Below are 25694 nucleotides of genomic sequence, written 5' to 3' on the forward strand. Positions count from 1 at the left end.
CATAATTTACATTACTAAGTTAAATGCTGAATTCATACTTAAATTCCTTAGTGCAGCCATAACTTCACTTGGAGTTCACATACGTGTAAACCATGTAAAGCAATTATTATTAACTTGCAATTTTAACTTCAGTAAATATATGTCAATCATTTTTCTGTTGCCTAGAAAGTTACTGACAGCCATCCTTTAATCTTTTACACAAGCTATCAACATTTGGAGAATAGCTGGTGCATAATGAAAGGACACTCGGAGGCTGTAGTATTTCTAGGCAGCCAATAGCTAATCCTGTGTCAAGTTCTGTACGTTAAATGTCAGATTAGTGCTATACTTCCTTTTCCTCAATGGCTAAGTTGCTTTACTGGGTACAAAGATGCTTATGCCTTATGGCTTTATTGTTGAAGGCTGAAACTAGTGTGAAAACCTGAAATGTTGAGGATTGTCACAGATCCAAACAGGAAATCATGACATAAAATTATTTCACAGCTTTTAATATGCACTAGACTTAAACACTCTGCTTGCCTTGTCAGGAATTTGTGTCCCATTGTCATTTGTATTTTCATTAATTGAAAGATTTTTACCTAGCATTTTCTTTCTTCCTCCATTTTCCTTCCATTCTTAAAGCTATCTCTACAGCATTTTTGACTATTCCTAGCTTAGCAGGATTTTAAACTAAAACGCTTTTCCACGGTGCAGTCCTGACAGGCTGAAGCTTCTGTGAAGCAACTTTGTTACTCTTGTCACAAAACACACAGGTTTGGTTGCCTTGTCTTTGGCACAAAAGAAAAAAGGTCTAAGCGCTATACTCTGTTGCTTGACCTTACAGTTAATGTGCATTAACTGACGTAACGTAAATGGTGTGAGTATACAGGCGCTGCAAGGTTTGTACTGTGAGCTACATACTCTCAGGCTGCACAAGGAGTGCTAGTACTTCATAGAAGTTGTCTTTGAGACACTGAAATGTTAACTGAAAGCAACTGTTTTGAAACATTTTTACTATTCTAGAGAGTATCCCAGTTCAGTAGGTAGTACTGAAGTAAAGCAGTTACTCTATGTAGAAAAGAATAGGTATAAAGTTTGGATGACTTTCCATTGAGTAAAGTTGAAGGCTTAAGAAAAACTGACTAAGATAAATCTTGAACTAGCTGTTGCTTGGTTCAACATAAATCACATACTGGGGAAAAAAAGGAGGTTCTTTGTAGTTTGCCACTCTTTACTTTTAGTTCAAACTGAATGGAATTAAATGATTTATAAACTGAAGTTCTGCATTTCATGCACTACCCCTCTGTACATGCAGTCACTTTACATATATTACACAGCAGCTGTCTCTGCTTCCTGTTGGATGTTGCAAGGCTTGTATGTGTTACCTAGATTACAGGAGTGGTACAAAAGATTAGAATTGACATGCTTACCCACAAACTACACTGGCAGACCACAAGACACCTTTGGAGACAAAGCAAGTGGTTTCCAGTCTTACAGACTTTGTGATTTAGGACTGAAGTGCTTAAGTTTAAATTGTATTTCAAGTGAAACTTTGTAAAGTTTGTCATACCACTAGCTGATTTTTGTGTCTCTTGGAATGTTTTAGTGAGCTTGTTTTGCTGCTAAATTTCAGTTTCTTATTTATATTTCTACAGTATTTCAAATGTAGGTTTGCTTTAATCTTATGACAGTTTTCATATAAAAAGCTAAATTGTGCCTAATGTATGCAAGTCCACAAAAGCAAGTAGTCTCTACAATTTGGGATTGCTGAGCACCTCATAATGCCAATGCTATATATAGCTTTATGAAAGGGAGAAGCAACATAGAGAAACTTAGTGCTTCCTTCACTTAGCATGCATTTTTTCCTTAGAAAGGAGGAATATGGATGCTGAAGATAGCTCTTTAAAATCGGTTTTTAACATTTTCCTATACTTGAGGGATCCAGTAGTTGTTTTTAGCTCATAAGCAACTGAAAAATACTCAGAGCTTAGTGATGCCTTTTTTTTTCCTTTTTGACAAATTATTTGGCATTTTTGACATACAAAATATTCTTTATAAGCCTGGCACCTTCTGCTCTTGATCTGTATTCTTAGGTTAAAAAAAAATCCAGATAAAAGTTTTCAGGCCTCTATAGAGTCAAGGAGACTTGTTAAGGAGAGAAGGTAGTTTCTGGGAATTTATCTGCAATTCTTGTCTTAGATTCGAGTAGAGCTTTCAAAAGATACTGGGATGTTTCTTTCCTATATCTCTTGTGATTATCAGGGGATACAAAAAAATGACTGAATTAGGAGTTGGCTGAACTAATGGCAAAAGCATAATAAACACAAAGTTACCAGGGAAGATCACAGAAGCAAAATAGCAAGTTTTGAAATAAAGCAACTTGTTTCTTCGTGCCCTTGCTTTTGCTTCTCATACTGTTCTTAACTGTTGTCTAGTCACCTTCAGCAGCCAGTGAAACTTGTGACCCTAAGAAGGAGGATCAGCTAATTCCCACTCACCTACTTTTGGTGTCTGGATAACATTAGTAAATTGAAATGGTTGGGTTTTCTTTTTTTCACCCAAGGAATTTTGAAGGGAGAGGTATAAAATATTCAAACTGTAAGTGGGATGAAGAAGATGGGTAGGGAGCAGTTGTTCACTTCTCTTCCAGTGCAAGAATGAGGATCTTCAAATGAAACTGGAGTTGTGTTGAAAAAACACTAGAGGATATGATTTTTGCAAATTTAACAGTTTAAATTCTTTTAGATCCAAAATTGTTTCACATACTAAAATCCATGTTAATACAGATTAGAAAAAATAACTGCCTAAATTCATGAGGGGAAAAAGAATCCCTGGAGATGCACAAATGTCACATGTATAATTGAAAAATGGGCTACTTGCTGGAGTTTGGGAAGAACATTCTGGTAAAGTACCCCTATATATTTGCTTATTTTTATATTCTTTCCCAGGCATCTGCTATTGAGCAATGTCAGAACATGGAGCTAGTTTTCTCCTAACTGTCCTCTGTAATGAGCTATAATCTTAAATAATTACTTGCAATATTTTGAGAGGAAGCAAGGATGAGATTGTTTTCTGATGTGCAAATCTTACACATGTGTTTCTGGTATTTGAATGAAAACCAAAATCCTGATGTTAGTGTGGTGCTCTTTTCCAACAGTTAGAAAACCCTCTGCAAACTGCCCATGTTAACAGAATTTCAGCATGGCCAATGGAAAAGAACAAGACGACAGATGACTGGAGCATTATGATTTCACCAAAATACTTTTTTTAGGCTTTTAAAAGGCTATAATAGTCACTTTAAGTTAAATTCTGGTGATTAAATTCTTACACATAGATAATGCAGAAAAGGAGGGGATTTTTTTATTTCAAGTATTTCCTGTTTTCACTATCTGAAAACTTGACGACTATTCAAAGTAGTAGTGACCACTAGTTTACTACTTTTCCATTCCGACATACATATAGTTTATCTAGGACTGGACCTGATATTATGTTTTAAGAACCTAATGCAGTCAGTAAGATTCTGATATAGGTGTTATCTCATGGACTTATCTTGCTCCTGGTGAGCTAGCATTTTAAGATTGTCCTAATGAAAAGAGATATAAAAGTTGGAGATTAAATAATATGCTTTTTAAAGATTTTGCTTGTGTAAATAAAATTCAAGACTCTTTAAGTAATTACTTTGAGGATAAATAATGCATAAGTTTTGACCAAAGGAGTAATTGGTAATGTGGCTGAGTTAAGGATACATTTTGCAGCTTGGGTTAGCTTTGTAGGCTTTCACTGCTGAAACTAAAATGGAGAAGGGAAACTAAACGATAGCAATCAATGTGAAGGATTAAAAAAACACATCTATATAGGCCACATAATACAACACCTAAATAAAATTCAATGCACTATAATACACAGGAGAAAGGTTTAAATGCCATCAACAGTTCCTTTGGTCTTGAATACCATAAACTTGTGTGGTAGGTAAGCTGTTTTAAAGCTGCTAAATTATTTCCTCAGGTTTGTGGTTTTTTTTTTTTATTATCAGCTAATAATCTCAAATCAGTGAGTGGTTCTGGTCCCCAGCACAGTTTAGTCCCCTGAGGAGATGAGGGGATATCTTTACAAGCAGCTAAATGACAACTCCTGCATCAGCCATAGATGAGCACAAAATGATGCTGCTGCTTGTGGCCGACTGGAGTAGCACTTGATGGGTTGGCCGCTTCTAGCAGCATTCCTAGCTCTTCTTTCTCTCACAATAACAGCATCTGGGCTTGATGATGGGATACCAGCAGGAAGCATTATTCCTTTTCTCTGTTAATTTTGTTACTAGACTTCCTTTGAGTCAAATTCAGTGCTTAACAAATGAAGTGCTCTCTTATCTGAAGTACGACTAGACTACACATAGAAGCAGGGTAAATAACTCTGAGCTTTCATCCTGCTGTACTTGGACTGCTGGTGTCCAGCTACTTGGTTTGGATGTGTCTGTGCTGTGTTGCAGTCATGACTACAGTGTGGGCACATCTTTAAGTAACTTTTAAACCTGTGAATGAGTTGCACATAGCTTTGCATGATGGGGACAGGAGGTTTAACTGGTGAAAGCAAATTCTAGTTAAAGTTCAACCTACTAGAATTTTTTTAAAGCTCTCCTCAGAAGACGCATATAAAGTGTTGGCTAGCAGGGGATCAGATCATATAGGCAAATGAGAATGAGAGAAGATCAGATTTATCAGCATTTAGATATCTTGGAAACAGAAATAGGTAACACTTATTTCATCAGAACTGAAAAGAGAAGAGCAAGTCCAAAAAGGCCTAGTACTCTTCCTGTAAAATTCATAATTAGGTATAGTGCTGTTCTACTCAAGTCTCTTGCCAACTTATTTTTCCTCCCCTTCTTCTGAAAGGAGTGTACTATTTATTTTCTATGTAGTATAGGCAGATGTATATTTGTCTCCTGGCAATTGTAATTTTACTTGCTTTCATAAAACCAGCTAATCTTTGTGGGATTTGCTTCGGTCAATTTTTACATTGTTCTCACTTCATAGTTCTCACTAAGTTTGTAACATTTGTTAAAAGTACTGTATTAATGCTTGCAAAGCACTTTTTTCTCAATACTGAGTAGAATCACATTAATACCTTCTAATAGTTTGTTTTACTAGACAAATGCTTTCAAAATATGTGGCTCTCAATAAATGTTTTCTTACTTGATAAGAAATGTTGTCCCTGAAAGGAAATATGTTAGTCCTCAGATTTACAAAGTAAGCATTTCAACTTGTGGTGGAAGTTTGTAGCACAATAAATCATGTGCTTTTCTTTTACCGTATCTTGCAAGCACAGTTGGACAAGAGACATCAGATTTTTCCCTCCCCACAAATGAAGTTCTTGCAAAGCTGCTGGACAGCTAAAAATGTAGTTGCTTTACTAGTACGTGTCAAAGTTACCGAACCTCTGTGCTGGCAGAGTCTGATTTAAGTGGTTGTGGTCAGTCTGAGGAACCTGTGATGTGATAAGATAGCGCTTGTGAGATCATGTGGTTTGCAAACACCCAATCTAACATAGCAGCTTTGTCTACACAGGATAGTTAAATATATACTGTATGCTTTAGAAAAGTGAATTGCTTTATTCCTTTAATTCAGCTTGTTCTTGAGAGTCAGAGATGTTATATTGGCTTGATAATACCAAGATTGTTACAGAAGTGTGAAACTGAACAGATTGGGAGTCTTCATTCTCCAATACCTTTCTCCAGTTTAGTTACCCTACCCTTAATAAAAAAACTAGCTTTAGAAACTGTCTGCCTTAACTAAGCAATCAACAGGCAGAAGTGATATTGCACAATGGAATCCCTGTATGTTTTATGAACATCTGTTGTTTAATTAAATTAATTTTGAATGGGTGTTCATAGTGTAATTAATACAGACATATTACACTTGCCCAAAAAGGTAGGATTGATTCCATAATGATACTCCATTCCACAAATCTTTGGCTACAAACTACATCTTCATCTTTGCATCAGGTAAAGTAGATTCCTCTCCCTCCCCCGCCCAGTAACAACACCATCTACAAAATATCTTCCATCTCTGGTGAGAATGAAGGCAACCTCTGAACGTGACCAGTGTAAGCAGGACAGTGATGTAGTCTGTCCTCAAAAGGAATAGGTATGACTTTGTTCACTCAGATGAGGGCAACAGTTTAGGTATGAATCTTAACTGTTTCACTGTCACTACTGACATATTCGTTTCAGTGATTGAAGTAAATGAAGACTGGTGATTGTTCTCTTTACAAACATTCCCCCCACTTTTTTTTTCCTGACTGTATCCTACTGTGCCAAAGCTCCAGATCTATCTTGCTGAGCAATACACTATTCTTGATTGCAGCATTAGAAGTTAATCTAGCTAGCTACACTTAACTATACTAAGTCCCTGTTTAGAGTTTGCCTGGATTGCCAAAGCAAGTAAACTGATTATAAAGTTATTTTGTTATCATGGCAATAATGCTCCTCTCTTGACTGTTGAAGCTGTGTGACCTGTCTGCTGTGCTAATTATAGCAATGTCAGGGTCTATCCTATGTTTCTGCCTATAAATCAAGTTTTGGGAATTAAAAAGTGAAAGGGTTGAGGTTCTACTGGTTTTAATTTATCTGAGTAGTTGTTCCTTGCAAAAAATTTTGTGTCGGCAACCATATACAGGTGCCATCTATGTAAGAAACAAGCTCAGGAGAGGAATGCTATGTATTAGCTTGTAATATGTCTCTATACATTTATCTGAATATAAGTGGGGCAAACATTGGAAATGTGATGAAAACCCCTCCTAAAATTTTTATCACTCTCAGAATGGCAGCCAGCACAGATGAAAGTAATTTCTGCAAGCGGAGGCAAAAATAAATGTTACTTAGTCCATTAAAAAATGTTGAGTTTAACTCCTGCTTTAAAAGGACAGAGTAAAAGTGCAAAATGATCATTTCCTGTAACTTGCCCATAATGGGTACATTTTCAGTCTCTGTATCAGCCTGTACGTTCTAGTTAATGCTTGAGGTTTCAGTAACGTTTGCATTTATAGTTGCATGCTCTAGGGAGAAGGAGCATTTGAGATTCAGGTAGTTCCTTGGATATAATAATTGCAGTACATTCAGTGTGATCATGCTGCTATTTTAAAATATATTTGTTGCCATGTCCTCACTCCAAATAAACACTTTCATTAGAACTTATTGTAGGAGGAGTTTCTGGGAACTTTCCTTCCACCTACCAACTAGCTATTTATAGAAACTTCCCCGTACTAAGTCAGCTTAGAACTTTTTTTGGAATTGCATACAACCACATTGCAACGAACTTGTCAGATCTTAAAAAAATCCCTCAATAGATAAAATTTTACTTACAGTTACCAAAGACTGATTTGTTTTGAAAAGAGTTTAAAAGTTTGATACGTCCTTAGCACTGTTGGTATTTCAATTGCATATTTGATACAGAACTTCAAAGTTTAATTTGATTACACGGCACTAGATCAAAACCAGATTCTTTAACCATACAGTGCAGTGATCAAAAAGTCATGACCTCCCATTGATTGCTTTATTGGTTTCCTGTTCTGATTCACTGGAAACCTTCTGGTCTGAACACTTGCTGCTAGTTTTAATCTTTGTCACGTTTACAACACAGCAGACTCGTCTATGGTAAAACTGATACGCAACATACATTTAACATCATATTTCCTTTTGGTTCAAGTGCTCTTTAACTGATAATGTTGAGAAAACACTTTTATAAAAACTTAAGTCAGGAAATGTAAGAGTACATTCATAGCATTATGAAATAAACAGCAGGACAACTGGACATGGACTTTCTTTTAATGCATTAAAATGATTTCGTAGATTTTATTTAAACTTCCTGATATCTATAGGGATTTTCTAAAGCATTTTGTGTTACTGTGAGACTGAATATGAGTTACAGAAGCTGGCAATTTAAAACAGAGGCTAAATATTTATGTGCTATTAAAAAAGCCAGAAGCCTGAAATGACTCAGTCTTGGAAATTTCTTGCTGCTCTTTTGCTTTTCACTTATGACACACTGCAATGGTTTGAACTCTGTCTAGTGGTATGGTCAGCAAAGTTCATTTGAGATGAATATATCAGGTTGTATACCAGTGCGTTACTCTGGGTCATCCTTTTAAAAGTACGAATTTCAAAACCAAAGGTAATTCCTTAAACAGAATAATTTAGTAGTTAATCACATACAGGAACTTGGATTCCAGTGAGTTAATGATGAGAGGGGCAGATTCATCTAGTGTTGTAGTACTTCATGACTCTTGTTTTTAATTGCACTATAGATGACAAAAAAAAAAAATCTCAGTTTGGAGATTCTTTGGGTTTTTACCTTTTAAGAATAGCAGCCGTATTGGTACAAGCAAAAGCAGCAGCCTAGGTCTGTTTGGGTATCTAATACTGTCATTCAGTGCTGTTCTGTTTTGGGCCCCTCAAGCCTGAAGTTGAAGACTTGTTCTGACTTCGGATCAGCTTCTGTTGTTGCCAGTTTCAAGGTGTTTTGCTGCAATTGCAGTAACAAGTGGACAGATCATACTGCAACTGTATTAGATTGGATTGAGTTCCGTTTATGAACTCTAGAAACAGTTGCACTGTTTTGAAATAATACAGATCAAGAAGTTCAGACATATATGAGACCCTGGAGAGATAACTGGATATGGACAGATGCAGTCTTCCTACCATTAAGTTATGCTGCAAATCAGCCTTCTTTCAACCCTTCTGCCATACTGCAAGTAATATCAAATTAATTTTCTCTGCTTCTTTCTGCTTGTCCTAAAAACCCTAAGAAATCAAATGAACTCTTCACCAAGATTAATTTTATTACACTTACAAATAAGGAGGCAAATACTCCACCAAATCTTCTAAGAATTTTTGTCACTTATTTTTATCTTGGTATGAGCATTATGAAATTTTTTGGAGGACAGATGAGGTAATGCCAACGGGAAGCAAATACATCTCTGAACTCATCCATACAAAGCAGAGTTCATTTTCTTTAGGAAACTACTATTTTATAGCTTATATTATTTAGAAATACTATTTTATAGAAACTATTAAACTTGCACTATTGTAGAGTGATAAACTCTTTTCAGGGTTTGTTGTTGATTGTGCAGGTTTCCCACTTTGGTCATGCCAAACTCAGTTCCAAATAAATGGCCAAATGTGCTAAAGTGGATCCCAGACAGTCTTGAGTATGCTGGAGTGCAGCTTGGCTCTTCCTACAGCGACTGCCTAACAACTTCATTTCAAAGGTCATTGCTAGACTCCTTAAAAATTGGCATTTTGTTTATCTGACTGAAACTTCTGCTAGGTGAAAATTTTTAGATGAGGAAATTAATTTCCACATTCAAAGGATATCAATGACAAAATTATGTCTTAAAAAAAAAAGGCTCCATGATAAATGAAATGTTTAATTGTGCTTTATAGTTAGTAAGCAAATAAAGCAATTTTGCAAACAGATTTTTGAAATGCTATCACTGTGTGTTATTTGTAAGTGTGATCAAGATATTTCCTGCTTTTTTCAGTCACAGTACATAAGGCACTGGGGTTTTTTTTAACAGCAATTTCAGTTTGCTTGATTTTGCTTAACTCGTCTAATTTGTTAAGTTAGACTCTGATTAGAATCTTGAGTACTACCTTACAAACATCACTTTTGGGGGTGAGGGAGAGGCAAAAGCAAAGACAAATCATAAAACTATGTAATGATGATTCCAATCTGCTAAACCCCAAATTTGTCAAATCCCCACCCTAAACACTTCAGGCCAACTTTAATATTTGTAGTTTAGGTGAACTACAAGGGGAAAAAGTATTTTTTGTTCATGTTAGTATTGTAATAAAAGTTCCCCGTGATAGTTTTCCAGGTTTTTTTAGTGCATTTTTAAAAGTATTCAGTTTCTTCCTACATCCATGACTCTTCAACAACTCATTGGCATGTGTAACAACTTGATTTCAATAGAATGTAGCTAATTTGCTGGGGGTTTTTGGATTTTGACAAGAAATTAGATCTCGGGGAAAGGAGCGGTAAAGAGAACATCATAGAAACACTTCCTATTTGAGAATATGATTTTCTATTATGTGAATTTCAAAATTAGTTAGTCAGATCTTAACCTGAAGCAGAACATCTTTAAGAAATCTGAGAAGACTCAAAGTTGTTCTGGAAGAGTTTTAATCTTAAATTGAAAAAAAAAAAAAGACAAGTATGTGAAAGCAATAAAAGAAGATGTAATCTGTTTCCTGAATTTCTCTACGAAGTGTATCAGATTGTTGCGGATCTCTCCCATGCCTGCCTCACAGTGCAAGGAAAAGACAGTTCATTGCGATTTTTCTTTTTTCTTCCCCCCTCCTTTTTTTAAAAAAAACATACTCCGTGTGTATCTTTTAAGGTCTACAAAATGTATTTTAATTCAGTTTTTAAATCTCTAGAGGTTGATGTGTTATTGGAGAAACCAAGATGGCTTTGGTATGAGATGTGGGGGTGGCCATCTCTGCAGCTTTTCATACGGATCAAAAGGGAAGAGAAGCCCATACAGTCCCTCTCAGCTGTTTGTTATCTTTCAAACAGTGAGTCCATGGTATGAGGGCCTCTTCCTCAGGAGGGACAACAGTGATCGGATAACAGGAGCAAGCAGAGTAAATGGGAGGTCCTGGATTCAGCATTGGTTTGGTTGGTTTGGGCTTCTTGAATCATCAGTAATTTCCAAGAATGGCCCTTGTCTGGCATTTCTCATGGCTGTTACTTACAAGTCAATAATCCTGATGATGCCTGCATTTATAGTTACAGCTTTAATTAAAAAACCTTAATGTTAACTGAAGTGAAACAGGAAATTCACTGACACTGAAATAAAAGCCACAACTTTGAGCTTTGTCCTAATACAGTTACAATGATAAAACATTTCTCATTTCAAATATATTTTTCAAATTTATTTTTAACTTTGTTAGAGAATGTGTCACTGTTTCTAAACAAATACTGTATTATATGTAATAAGCGTTGACTTATTTGACACGTAATCTTGAGAGCTATACAAGTTGTCAGGAGGCTCTCAAAAGACTATCCTCTGTCTTTTGCATATGATCCACATGTTTGGGTAAAAACTGTCTCATGCTTGAGGAAAATAAAGAGTGTCTTTAAAGTTGGCTTGGTTTTTCATTAAACTTTTTCTTTATTGCAGGTTACATTAAACTATACTTAAGTGGGTTTTTTTAATCTCAGACTTTTCAAAGATCAATAAGTGATGTTTTTCATTAAAATGCTCTGATACAGTTCTGTCACAATGCCTGCTTAGCAGTCCCTTTCATATAAGGAAGCTGATTCTGTTGCGGAACTTTAGAAACACATTTGCATTGTAGCTGTACAGCCATTAAATTTGCCAAGAATTGTTTTAGGTGATGGATTGCTAATGTTAGTTTCTGCAACTATTCATTTAGCTCATGATGTCTCCATTTCTGCAGCGTTCATGTTGCGATGGTTTCGGTATGAATGTGACTCACTGTGGAAGTACAACCGTATATTTTAAAATGGTCTTCAGAGAGCTTAAGATATCTAAGGAGTTGCTTGTGTTCATGGAAGTGACCAAGTAGCATGAAAAGGCCTGCAACCTTGATGTTCTTCATTCTTTTTGTGTGCATGTGCAGAAATGTTCCTGCATTGTAGTACCTACTGGACATATTTGTCTCCCAAATGGCAGAGCATTTTCCATTAATTCAGTCTGAGATGCTGTAACTACTTCATTTGCTGAGATAAGCATTTTTCCAAAAGAAGTTACTGGGAGCTTTTTTAATAGAAGTAATTGTGTACTAGTGTATGCCGTAAACTGGAGTGATGTTGTCACAATAGGAGAGGGTCTGCAGTAAGTGGCAGTCAACTGTTAAGTACCATAAGGGATCTCATTAGATGCTGTGGACTGTTTCAGGAATTCTTAAGAACTCCAATTAAACTGCTTTTATTAATGTTAACTGTAATTATAATTTAATAGATCATAACCGATATTTTTAATTGGCTTGTAATTAGATTTTGCCTTCTAAATCTCACTTTTCATGTTGACAATGCTTTTCTGAATTATAGAACAGGTATTTGAAAATGCTTATGACTTGTTTCTCTTCAGCTAAATGTGGTCAGATCATACTTTCAGCAACATTCTAGTTTTCTTTTGAATCATATTTGGTTTTTAAGCAGGAAATCTTACTAAGACTTCCCACTCTTACTAAGGTGGGGACAAATAAAGAGGGAACTCTGATTTTTAGATTCCTCTTGCTATAAGCACTGAGAATTCAGTATCTTTATTTTTTTAAGATTTAACATACTGGCGTCTGCCAAAACAAATTTCACTCACCCAAGGCAGTGGTCATATTTTTATATTTTGATCTCGCTTGTGTATTACTTGCTTATCCTACTGTGTGTAGACTGAATATTTACTGTCAGGCTTTGTTAAAACTCTTCTTTATTACTTCAGAACTGAGCAAATCTCAAGAATTAGTTACTGAAACCTTTTAAAGGGACCAGAAAGTAACATTATAGTTTGACTTCTTTCCACCACTGAATTCCCAGCTTTTAAAAAAAACCTCACAGGTTACAACATGAAAATGTCTCCCAGAGCTGAAGTAGAACTCTCTTTCACAGAGTCCCAGTTGAAAATTTGACCTATGTTCTCTATTTAAAAAGCAAAGGGGCTTAGAAATATAACTTGCATGCAACTGACTAGCACCCTTCAAACTATTCTATGATATAACATGGAAGAACTTTTGAATTGTACTAAACTGTCTAAATTTCTCTTTACTGTCTCTCCTTCATGCCTGACTTGATGAGGCAGTCAGCATCAGGTAAGAAAGTTTATTCTGAGGTTCAAGGGTCTGATTGTTAGCTTTTTTTCCAGCTCTTCTGAATTTGTGAAAGTGCACTGTTACGTGTTAAGAGTATGTACCATTCAAGTATTTTCATATGTTGACCAGTAGGACATAGAGTTTGTCTGTAAAATTCTGAATTATTTAGGCATGAGAAGGTATATAAATGCAAACACATTCTGTTCTTGATTCAGCTGGCTTTTGAATGGATAATTATGACATACATTTTAGTCACATAATGTTATTAACCCTGCAAAATGTCCTAAAGACCACATGAATGTGCTGTACTGAAAACTGGGTTGAAGCTGCAGTCATCTAGACAATATGACCTGGATTTGAGAATTAAAAACAAAATGTGGGTTTACCAGACCTGGTTTGGTTTGGTTTGGTTTTTACCAGATGTGATCAGATTTGAGATTCTTGCAAAACTGAAGCAGTAAGAAACTGCCAAGGTTCATCTGAATGTCACTTGTCAGGGTGACAGAGGTCTAGTTCCCCTCACATGAAGGAGGGCCAGACCCCAAACTGAAAGGCTTTAACCAATATTGGCTCTTTGTACAAGAGGACACAAGTGACTGACTTTGGGGAGTAAGTCCACGCTATGCTCAACATGGCTGCAAGAAAAAGGGCTGTTCTTCTTCCTTCAGGTGGAATGATTAAGGATAGAGTAGAACTAGGGGTTCCATGCACCCCCCCGCTCCAAGTCCATACTATCTTGATATGCTACACGAATGACAAGATCTTGGCATAATTCTTTACTTCTTACTTTAAGCTCTTTTTGCATGTTCAAATAAAAAACTGATGGCAAGAATCTCAAGTGTCTCTTAGGTGACAAATGAGCTTTACTGTGAATGAGGTAATTTATTAATTGCAAAATCTAAGCCATACCTACATAATGGCACACGGAATTGGTAGTTACAAATTGGGAAAGATATTTTCAAGTTGTTGCTGAGAGTCCTCTTGACATCATTGGCTTCGTGTGCAGCAGCAGCCAGGACAAGACAATGTTGGGCATCAATAGGAAGTATACTAAAAACAAAATCAAGGGGTTTATGTTGTTACTACAAAACCTTATTCATTATTTTTTCACTAGGAGTGTTTTCCACAGACTCTCATTTGATGTCTGGAAAGGCTACTGCCTAAAACCATGAAGCCATGATTTTGCCGTGTGTGTTTTAAAGTCTTTAGGAAAACAGCTGAAGTCATTGGTTTGGCTTTCTGAATATTCAAAACAGTTAACATTGAGTATCAGCTTAATAATGTCAGGTGAACCAATGGCTTAACTATGCAGACCTAAAGCATGTAATTTCTTATTCTAATATAAAATATATAGTCTACTTGTACAGTGGAGATTTTTTTTCTGTGGTGAGGGCAGAGAGAAACTGTTGGGTTTTGTTTTGATTTTCTGTGTTTTATTTTTGTAGTGACTAAAATGGATAGCTGTTTTTGACACTTTATGTGGCAGCCAATCTGGTCACATTGCAGGTTACTTTTAGGAATAATATTTCTAAATAACACAAGAATCTCTTTATCAGGGTTTCTGCATCTAAGTACATAAGCTAGTAAAAATTATTTATTCCAGATACATGCTACTGTCCAATATCTAATATCTGGCATAAGCTGATTTTGTTTACATCATGAATTATGCTGTGCAAGTGTGAAACTTTTTGGTTTGCTTGCCTTTATACAAGCAAGCTCCTCATGAAACAACTGCAGCCTATGTGTATGTGAAGAAAATGCAAAAAACTAACATTAGCATGTGTAATTACAACAATGGTTTAGGTCTACAGCATGTACTCATATTCTTAGCAGAGATGTTTGGATATATATTAAAAACTGGAGCTTTTACTTGCCATTAACATCTGATTTGATGGCTTCTAGCATGATTATGACTCTTGTGATCTTTTTTCAACCTGTTTTATTCTCATATTTTGAATAAGCCCATGGTAAGTAGAGATCCCTTCTTCCCCAAATGGACAGGTAAAATTTTCTATTGGTGTCAACAGCAAGGAGCTATGGGAGTTTTTATTTATCAAAGTGAATATTGCTTCAGATTTCTGAAACAACAAATAGATTTGTGTAAAGAAGCTCTTCAGGCTTTTTCTTCTTTCTGTTTTCCAGGTCTCTGTTACTGTGAAAAGTCGCTTACAAAATAGCACTTGGTGCATCTTCCTTTTTGACCTTCCAGAGTGACATTAGGAAGTTTCTGTAACGCATTTTTAATCTTAATACTCTTAGACTGTCAAACTGACCCTGAGGTAGTTGCAATGAAATTCTAAATTCTACTAGGCACCTTGATTATTAAGCCTTAAAACTGAAATACTGTGTGGGTGGAAGAAGAATTTTTGAGAATTCCAAGTACTATTTAAGACATTCTTTCAAGGTCTTTGCTTGGGCAGCCAGAGTGAGAAGTCGCTGTGTTCTGATTCCAGCTGAGTTTCAAAGCGATCATCAAATCTGCTGCTTCTAGATATACTGTTTAACTTAATCCAGTAACGGTTCGATGAGAAATTTCTTGGAAATGTCCTTTTTTTTAACTGCTGGACTCTTCAGCTCTGATTAACTGTTAACTTCTGCTTTTTCTAACAGATCAAATGTCTAAAAGGCCAGAGAGACTTCTCAGACCAACCCACTTTTGATGGGATTCACATTGTCAACCATTTCACAGGAGATGATGAATCATTTCATTCTTCTGATGAAGATTTTATAACCAACTCCATACAGGAGAGTGGGGTGAACTTTCATCTACACAGAAGGACTGGTCAGATGGCTTTGGATCACACAGTTATAGACAGCAGTGACAGTGATGCTGAGGAAGGTGCCCTTCAGACTGGGAATTCAGATAAGATGGTTTCCAAGCAGAGAAGAATGGAATCTTACTCTACTACTGTGTGATTATCACTGTGACTAGCATTGAGGGATTTCATACTTCTTTAAGGGTGAAGTCAGATAACTGAAACTATTGGATCTGGTCTGGCCTGTGATAAACATATACATGTACTGTTCATCTGCCTTCTCTCTTTGCCAAATCTCGCTAGTGACGTACCATTGCAATAGAACAGGCTGGGAAGAAGTTGATGGATGACAGTTCTGACAGTATTACTGAATGTTCCTTGGTTTAGAAACTGCAAATATATCATTTCTTTAATGCATAAGAACCATTTTTGCTGTTCACAAACACAGGAATTATTTTCCTCAAAAGAAATTGCTGTTGTGCAATATTTTATGCTCTGAACAAATGTGTATGTTTTACATTGTTATCCATTTGTGATCAAGATGGACTCTAGTAAACCATCTGATCATGACACATATATATATAATTATCTTATGCTTCTCGATTACTTTTGTTTTTACTAAAGTTATTGGATGCCCACAGAAGGCTTGAAAGAGGAGCCTTTGTCTGTACTACTTCATATATGGAAATAATGGTCACTAATGTCATAAAGGTGTTTTTCACCATTTTCACTTAAATCTATGTGTATCTGCTTTTGATGTTACTAAATAATACCTGGTCTGAATATATTAATTACCATAATGTTTATTTTGTACATATTTATATATCTACACCAAGCTGAAAATGTACATTACACCATTTTATATGAGGAATGTAAATGTTGCAATATTACTGTCTCTGGTATTCTAACAGGAAAATGAATTCTGTATATACACACTAGAAATGAATTACTAAATAAAGGCAAAACACTAACTTTAAGTTTCAGCCTAGCTACACTAACAGGTTCATGTTGGAAATGCTTGTTCAAAACACTATTGACTGAAATCTTTTACCTTCATATATATGTAATGAAAATAAATTTTTCATGATTTAACAAGGTTGCAGCATTTACTGTTTAGTCACTTCTAGGCTACAGCCCTTGGTTACTGCATAGTTAGTTACTCGCTGGCTCTAGATTAGAGTGGTAGTTCAAATAAGGTGAAAAATTATTCATGTCTTACAGTTAGTTCTAATGAAGGCATGGTCAGTGTAGTAAAAATATGTAAGTTCACTCTTCTTACAGTTATATATTGCAGACCCGTCTACAAAATTAGCTATTGGTCCTGTCACCAAATAGCTGTGATGCAGCAAAGCAGTAAGAGCTGATGTGAGCATTCTGCTTCCACACTCGCCTGAAAATTGAGACCAGTAAAATGGCCCTAGCTTCTTGAACAGAACAAGATATTCTGCTATGGTCATATGAACACTTGCCCTCTCAGACACATTCTAGTCAAGAATATTCTTAATGGCAGCTATTATTGCAATCGTGTAATTAAACAATCCTTAAGACCTATTTTTTTAGCAATGTTTGCAACTGTTCTGTTAATTAAAAAAAAAGCGCCATGCACAAGTTGATACTGAGAGTCAGTATGTATGTTAGCCGTCTTGCTAGCCATGAGAAGCAGTGTAGTTGTTTTAAACTGCTAAAGTGTGGAACCAAACTGCTGAATGCATCTGCTGGTCCTGTTAGGCATTTCCTTTACTTTTATTTTGAATGTGTCCTCAGAAAGAAATAGCACAACTGAGGAGATAACAAATGTTCAAAGAATGATAGGCAAGGCTGCAGGGAAGAAGCATATTCTGGGCCTCTCAGCAGTAGTATCTGCTCAAGTGCAATCTAATTTAAATCTTAAAGCAAGTGGGTGATAAATTCCAAGTTACTGATTTCTGTGGCTCCTAACTTGCTTTCAGCATTTCTGCAAAATTCCCCACATCCTACCTGTAAATACATAGTTCCCAGTATAGCCTGTGGAAATTACCATCTCTGAGGTGGATTAGTTGACTGATTCTGATCCCTGTTGGAAATTTCATGTATGCAAAACCAAATCAGGAGCACTTTTGTTCACTAACAAGTAGCAGTTGCCTTTTTTTCCTTCCAGTGAGCATCTGGTAACTTACGTTTGCATCTGGATAATTGTTGCCCAAGGGGATAGGGTGACAAATGTCTCCTTGCCTATCAATACCAGCTGCAAGTCTCTTTTAAAAAAAGGCAATGTTCCATAGTAAGTGGCAGGAGCAAAATTCAGTTGGAGAGCCATAAAAATCCTGTTTGAACAGTGAAGTGTTACGATTTTGCAATAACTGCCTTACTGTTCAAGTGATAGCAAATGAGATCAGTTGGCAAGGGTTATTTCCTGAACTTCTGTGGTTTTAAAGTATACTAATAGAATAAATACTCATACTGAATAACAGCATAAATAAAAATATCAAGGGAAAAACAAAATTCCTTATCAAACTAACTGCATCTCTTCTAGGGGTGAAGGTCAATCACTGAACATGCTGCAGTTTCAGAAGACTTAGTTACACACAGAATATCCTATGAAGACAAGCTGAGAGGTTGTTCAGGATCATCCTGCTTTTTCTGCAACTTGACTCTTTGCCTATGCATATTATAATCTGAATATGCACCAGAATAACCTCAAATCATCAACAGCATAGATAATATATTTACTAATGTGTCAATAAATAAAACATGCTAATTATGCTACACACCATGACCTCGTTGGCATGACCTTCTAACAAACATTGCCATTATCTTAGATGTGCTCTTTTCATGCAGACTGCAAGAGCTCGATATGAATGCTAAAGGCATAAGGTAATAAAAGCATGTAAAAATGAAAACTTAAGATTCTTGCATATGCAAGTGCTGCAGCTGAGAAGACAGGTAAAACAGGGAAGGGGGATGCTCTGCTATATAGTTTCCATATGAACTACGTTTTATGTTTGGTAGTGAAAATGGTTCTGCTTTCCCAGTCTATCAAATGTCTTCGCTAGCTAGAGAAGCCTCCATGTTTACATTTTCTTATTTCTCCAGGCTAAGGGAGTGAATATTTTAGGTCCTAATAGCATTTATGATGAGCCCTCTTTTTAATTCAGTAATTTCATTTCACATATTAGAAGTTTGTAACATCTGTGAAAAACTGGGAAAACTATTAGTTGGGAGAAAGTATATCTGTGAAGTTAAGAAATGTATATTACATTCACAGCTCAACAACTATTTGTTCATGTTGGTCATGTTTTTTGACAAAATACAGGCCTCATCTACATACACATTCACAGATTAGTATTTTCCACTAAATTCAATTTTCAACTGTATGTGCAATTCCTGTATTATTTTAACTAAAATATATTGCTATGGAAGTGATTAAAAGAAGTATCTCCATAGGGGGTTGCATAAATTTAACAAACCCACTTTGTAAGTCTTGTACTACTGAACTTAATCAGTACTGAGCCATTTCATGGAACAGCAACACAGAAGGAATTGCGTGCTTCTCTGGGGTTTTTAATGTAATCACTGTTCTATAGCAGAGACTATGCTAGTGACTTAGTGAAACTTGATGCTCATACAACATTTACATTTTAAACTAGAATGACCTAAAGATATGTTAGCAAAAAAAATTCCACATTTTAGACTGGATGTGCTGGTGATTCCCTTACCTGTAGAGGCTCCACATAATGTAGCTCATTTTGGGGGAAGGCAGAGGATAATGCAAATCCCCCAGGAAAGCCATTAGGCTAGTCCTGGAGGCTAAAATAAAAAATCAATCTATAAAACAGAGGTTAGTACAATTTAAGTGGAAACTACCATGTTACATTTAATTATGCTGCAGCTACTTACTCTATGTGTATTAAAAGGGAAGAGGAAAGCTATGAATCAGCTAACAGATTTCTGGATTTAATGAAGTTCATTTTTGTTCTGCGAAATACTTTTATCAGTATAATTGCACCAACATATTTTTTGTAATTCTCCAAGGGTTTTGGTTGTTTGTGGTTTTAACAAACTAGCTCAAGACATAAGAAAAATCAGTGAAATACATTTACGCAGTATTCCGTAGAACCAGAGGGTCTAAATGATGGAATGAAAAGCACACAGTAAATCGACTTTCAATATAACCTCCATATAGCATGAAGTTTCAGCATCAGAGCAGAGAAAACATGCTAACATACGCTTGCCTACAAGTATATGGACATTTATGACTAAGATACAACTGCTAGATCCAAGATACAACAGCTTAACACCCTCCCTTTTCCAGGAATTAATACCTCATTTCAAAATTTTTGAAAACAAAATCAATGTGGCATACTCTTAGAATTGTATATTGTTGCATAAATGACTGAAATTTCTAGCATCCCACTAAAATTTCTGAGATCATTTCATAGTCCACATTTTGTAACCCGTTGATTCAACTTCCTCCTATTCATAGTAGAGGTAATAAGTTCTGAGTCTGCTCCTTCCCAAAGCTGGAATTCCTCTTTTCATCCCAGCCTTCAACACCACAGCCTCCTGTCACTTTCCCGCTCCAGCTCATGCTCAGTGATCATTTGTTTTCTAATCTGCTCTGAGAGCAGCAGAAATTACTTTGGTTTCTCCAGCAATCAAAAAAATTGCTATCAAAATAACTCATTAACATCTCACATACTTAAAGCATGTGTTTATGTCACAAGGAGAAACATAAAGAAGCTAGTGACAACATGCTGGGGGGAAAAATAAACAATAAGCAGGATATGTAAAAATAATTAAATATTTACCAAAAAAAAAAAAAAATAAAGACACTTCCCAACAGAATGCACAGTGCTACAAGTTCTAGCGGCTTCTCCTACTGAAAGTATTCTGGATAACTGTGATGTCGGGTTTTATCACTTTAAAGTGCATACGTTTCTCAGGAGTTCCCCACAGAATCACCCTCTTTGCTGCCTTGTCCCAATCCTGACTTCCACACGCAAGCAATTTCTACTCCTCCCCTATGTACCAAGCAGCTAACCTGTCAAATCCTGTTCTTCAAATCCTTTCTCCTGTTACAAAGTGTCTCACCACTTCCGAACACGAAGATCTCATCTGCATCCCGTCACCGTTGGTGCCTTATCTGATGTCTTCTTAGCTCTAATGGTGGCATCAGGCAGCTGCTCTGAATAGTGCAGTAAATTACATTGAGTAGCTCTTCAGTCTTAAACACGACTATAACATAATCCCGCCCTAGTTTAAACCCCTTCGTTTGTTCACTTCTTCCTTTTCATTTCTTCATTTCTTCATTTGTTCATTTCTTCCTTCATTTCTTCTTTTGTCACTATGGGGTAACGATCATGTACTTACCGTTGCATTCAACGGTAGCTTACCAAGGCTTTATGTTTAACTGAATGTCACACTCTCTTTGGGGGAAGCATTAGAGCATCTCTGTTAAAACCCATCCCCAGTCCCTCACCCACACTTCAGATTAATTACTTCTCTCCACCAGCTCAGGACCGTTGGCCTTTGGCTGTTTCACACTGGGATGCAGAATACTTGGTATTGTCACACAGCACTTGTAGTGTCACACGATGACCACTGCATACACAAGACCATCTTGAAGGTTACTGAACTGCGGCACATAGCTCACACCATAAACCAAGAATAAGAGCTGAGTCCATTCGCCTCTGCTCAGTGTGCTGTTACTACAGATAGCACCCTCCCGAGGGTGGAAAGAGCCTTGGGACAATGGCTGCCAGAGGCTCAGGAGATGAAATTGCCTTCAGGCCCTACCTACGGATCGCAGCAGCTGCAGCACTTTTCTTTCGGTGCCTTGTTCTGCAGGGATAGCAACCCGGAGATATTTCTGAGGGGCAACCTCCAGACAAAAAGGGCGGGAAGTCCACAGGATGAAAAAAAGCTCACGAACTGCAGCATGCGCCGGGGCCGGCAAAGGCCCGGGAGCGGGAGAGGAGGCAGCGCCGAGGCGCTCGCAGGCGCAGCTGCGGCCCGCGCCGAGGCCGCCCTGGCGGCCCCCGGGGGAGCTGAGGGCGGGCGGGCCGCTCCCGCCTCGCCCGGCCTCGCGCCGCCGCCCGCGGGCACGTGCCGCAGCAGCGCCCGCGCGCGCCAGGCGCGGCCCCGCGCGGTCGGAGCGGTGCGGCCGGGAGCTCCCGGTAACGGCAGCCTGTGCCAGTCCCCGGCGCCTGCCCCGGCCCGGCGGCGGGCTGCTGGCCGCGCGCCTTCTGCCGACAGAGCTAAACCGGCACGAGGTGCCTGTGGGAGCCTCGGCTCGTCCTCCGCACGTCTTGGCGGGCAGCGCTCGCCTTTCGCTTGTCCCGTCCTCACCGGCGGCGTAAAGCAAATCGTCCGCCCTGAGGAAACCCTGGGGAGGCACGGTGCGCTCCAGGCACGAGCTGGTTTTGCAAATCACGAAACAACGGCGTTTTCGGACCCTTTCCCCTCCAGTCGTTTGAGAAAGCGGACGCCCCAGGAGCCGGATGTCTGTTCCCGCTGCCCGTGCAGCATCCCCAATTCCATGACAGATTGTATGCTGAACTAAGCATTCCCTTGATTCACTCGTTTGATTTCCTTACTTTTGCCGAAGGCTTTTAAGCAGTGTGGGCAGCAGTGGGTGAGAAAGTGCCGTCCGCAGATGGGCTAAGCCTAAGGGGGCTCGGCGCGGTGCCTCCCGCAGGAGAGCCCCGAGCGGGGCCGCCTGCCGCGGGCGCTCCGGTGCTGCAGCGCATCCCGCTCCTCGGCACGCAGCGAGCACCTTCGGCGCGGGAACCGCCGCGCTGCCCAACGCGCAAAAGCGGTGTGTGCGTTTTCAACTGAGATGTCTAAAGACGAATGTGTGTTTCATTGTAACCAGGTCAGAATTGGTTTTGAGCCTTAATAGTAATTTACAGTAATGTTTTCTGTTGCTTTCATCACGCGCAGCCAAAGCGCCGTTTACAAAGGTGATCGAAAGGCTATTAGTTCATCATCCCATTTCAGAGACAAACGAGAAAGATCGTTTTGCAAAAAGTCACAAACAATGAGTCAACGAAGACGCATACACGAAATTACATCGAGTTGTTCTAATATGGTTGTTTCTACTGATTCCAGCATTTATTTGTGATGCTGACGGCGTGAATTATTTTCAGAGTAATCAACCAAAGGCGCAGCAAGGAGACCGCGGTACAGAGATGCCGTAAGTAAAACTGCTGTGCCCAGCATCAGGAACTTTTCGGCGATAATGAAGGTGTGAAGGGCGATGTGTCAGTTGTGTTCTTCAACTTCCTTTTGTGTCACTGCTAAAGCATCACGCAAAAGGTTGGTCGGTTTTTCTCGTGGTGGTGTTTGCTTGCTTAGTTAGATTTTGGGAAGTCAGGTTAATGCTATGTTCCACGCGGGCTCACAGGCACAAAGTGACTAGTTTTTCTGTGAATACGTCGGGGGTGGGTTGGTGGTGAGGAAAAGCACCTGTTCGCAAAGCCAGCGTTCTTCTGGGCGCGAGGGAGGCTCAGGTTTGCTCCTGCCTTGTCCGACTTCATTTTCGGTCGTTTCTAAACGGGAAATGGTGTTAAATCTCGATTTGCTCGCTGCAGAGCCGTACTTCGGGCGGCCCTACACTCATCGAAGTTGACCTAAGGTATCTGAGAGCGAAGCCCAGAACCACCTTAGAAAGATATCGCAGAGCTGAGCCGGATTTCCCGGCCGCACCAGGATTCCGAGGCTAGCCGTGGAAAACTGTGTTTTGGGGTCGGGGAGTGCGTGCAGAGCAAGGCGAGCCCTTTTCTCTTTGCAGAAGGGAGCAGGTTTCCCCCCTGCTCAGCGCGGGGGTCCCCGCAGGCGCGAGGCGCTGCCCGCCGCCGGCCCCCGCTACCGCGCCCGCCGCCGGTGCCTGCCGCCCCGCGTTAGCAGCCCGAGCACTGGCACGCAGGCGAGGAAGGCAACGGCTTCCCTCCCGCCTGGCTCCGCTCCTCTTTCGCCTTCGTGTTTGCATCGCTCTCAAGCTACAGAGCCACCGTGCGCCGGGGAGGGGGGGTGGTGGGGGATCTCGCCTACCCCTTCCATATTTAACCATTACCTAAATCCGAAGGGAAATGAGCAAACCTCTAGGCTTGGGGCTTAAGGTATTTTCAGCGCCGTTGGGCGTATTTATCCCAAAAGAGTTTTCCACAACAAGTTATTTCTAGCCTAGGGGAGGTCTCCGTCGCCCAGGGCCCTGTCTCAGCCCCGATCATCACGCCACGCCACGCCACGCACGGCCGGACGGCGGCGGGCGGCGCGTCCCGGGGCTGCTGCGCGGGGCCGGCGGGGCCGGGCGGGCAGCGGCGCCTCCGTCCCCTGCCCGCTGCCTTTGCCCGCCTCGACTCAATCTGTGTTTTGAATCTGTGACTTGTTCTCGTTGCGGAAGTTGAAGGGGATCCAAGAATAGTTCAGATAGATGTGTGTAATTTCTAGAGCAGAACCCCGAGAGAAATGAAACGCCCGATTCCAGGATGACACTTTGATGTCACTTCAGCGAGCCCTGTGAGGTGGAATACGGTAAGACATTTTCATTTAAGGAAAAACAGAGAGACAGAGAGAGAGAGAGGAGGGTGAACAGTGCTGATTTGTGAGGCTTTGGCCTTTAAAAAAAAATGTTGCAGAAGCTCCTAACGCTCAGGAAGTGGAATTTGTGGTTTAGGGGGCCGAGCTCTGAAGGAGTTGAGAGAGACAGAAAAGAAAAAAAAAAAAGCCAACTCAGGCACCATTGCTCCTTAAAGGGAGACTAAATTTAAAGTAACCCAAACTAGCAGGCTGCGGCGCAAACCCCGCGTGCAGCCCAGCTCCGCTCACCCCTCCAGATGGGTAAGCGCTCTTACTTTTCTCGCCCGGCGCGGGCAGCGGGCGGGGGCGCAGCGGCCGCTCGGCCCACGTCCCCTCACCTCACCGCCGGCCCCGCGCGCGGCCTCGCGCCCTCACAGCGCCGGCCGTTGGCGCGCGCGGGCCCCGCGTGCCGCCAGGCGCCGGCAGCGGCCACGCGCGGGAGCGCGGCCCTCGGGCCAACGGCCGGCGCGAGGAGAGCGGAGCGGGGCAGGTGCCGCGGGGCCAGGTGGGCTGCGGGACTCGCCTTCCCACGGGCCCAGCCCCCGCCTGGCAGGCTCCGGCCTTGGGCGGCGGGGCGGGGGAGGCCGGCGGCGCTTCCGCGGCGTGGCTTTTGGAGGGAAAAACGCCGCGCCGGCACGAAAACACGCGGCGCTGGCGCCCGGAGCCCCTCAACGGCTGCGGCTGCCGTTGCTGTCGGGAAGGCCGATGCGTTATCGGGCCGCTTTGATTTCTCGCCCCTCGCTCGCTGCCTGCCCCCCGCTCAAGGATGAACCGCGGCGCAGGTGGGCCTGGGCAGTAACGCTCCCACCCGGCCGGCGCCGTGCCCGGGGGCGGCGCCTCCCCGGCGGCGCGGAGCAGCCCTGCCCCCGGCGGCACGGACACGCCGGGGCGTCGCGGTGCAGCCAGGATCACCACCTGCGGGGCAGCTCCCGGCCCCCGCCACGGGCTCTGCTCCGGCCGGGGCACGCAGGGCCGAGCCCCTTCCCTCCTTTCGCTGTTCGCAAACCGGAGGCCACTGACGTGAGAGGGGAAACGAAAAAAAAAAAAAAAAGGGCAACTCCCCGATGTCTCCTAAAGGAACCAAACAAACGTGGTTTAATCTCGCGTTCTGCGAAGTGTCAAGTGTTACAACAAAGGCAGCCTGGCGCTGGACGGGAGTGAACCTCTCCTGCCTTCCCGCGAGGAGCAGGCTCGGGGAAGCTCTGGTTAAGCCGGTCACTGCTCCCCTTATCCCCCCGGCTCCCCGCAGCACACCCCCCAACACGGGAGGTTTCCCACTTTGTCTCTCTCCCGCCCCGGCTTTCGGTGCCCGCAGCTGCAAGGTGCCGCGGCGCCAACAGCTGCGGGCTGCAAGAGAGATTCCGTTTTGTTCGTTTTCGCGTTATCGTGGTTCGCGCTGGATGGATGAATCAGTCTCTCCGACAGCAACAGCCTCTCAGACGTCGGGTTTAGGCTGCCAGGTTTATAACGACTCTCCCGCCCGTCCCGACAGGAGCCCTGCGCCGGCCAGCCTGTTCTGGGTGGTGGGGACCGATAAGCCGTTTCGAGGGTGCGTTTTGTTGGCGCCGCTTCTG

The 25694-nt window shown here is 40.7% G+C and overlaps 1 protein-coding gene across 3 annotated transcripts in view; it reads left to right on the plus strand.

The window, feature by feature from the left end:
* EVI5 (ecotropic viral integration site 5) overlaps positions 1–16639 on the plus strand; it is an 80689-nt gene extending 64050 nt beyond the window's left edge. For all 3 annotated transcript variants that reach the window (XM_065655693.1, XM_065655692.1, XM_065655694.1), the window contains one exon: positions 15416–16639. In XM_065655693.1, coding sequence (XP_065511765.1) covers positions 15416–15721 — 306 coding nt within the window. In that variant the 3' untranslated portion in view covers positions 15722–16639. The remainder of the gene's footprint in view (positions 1–15415) is intronic.
* Positions 16640–25694: the final 9055 nt, after the last annotated feature.

Source organism: Caloenas nicobarica, chromosome Z (assembly GCF_036013445.1).
Source record: "Caloenas nicobarica isolate bCalNic1 chromosome Z, bCalNic1.hap1, whole genome shotgun sequence".
Lineage (NCBI taxonomy): Eukaryota > Metazoa > Chordata > Aves > Columbiformes > Columbidae > Caloenas > Caloenas nicobarica.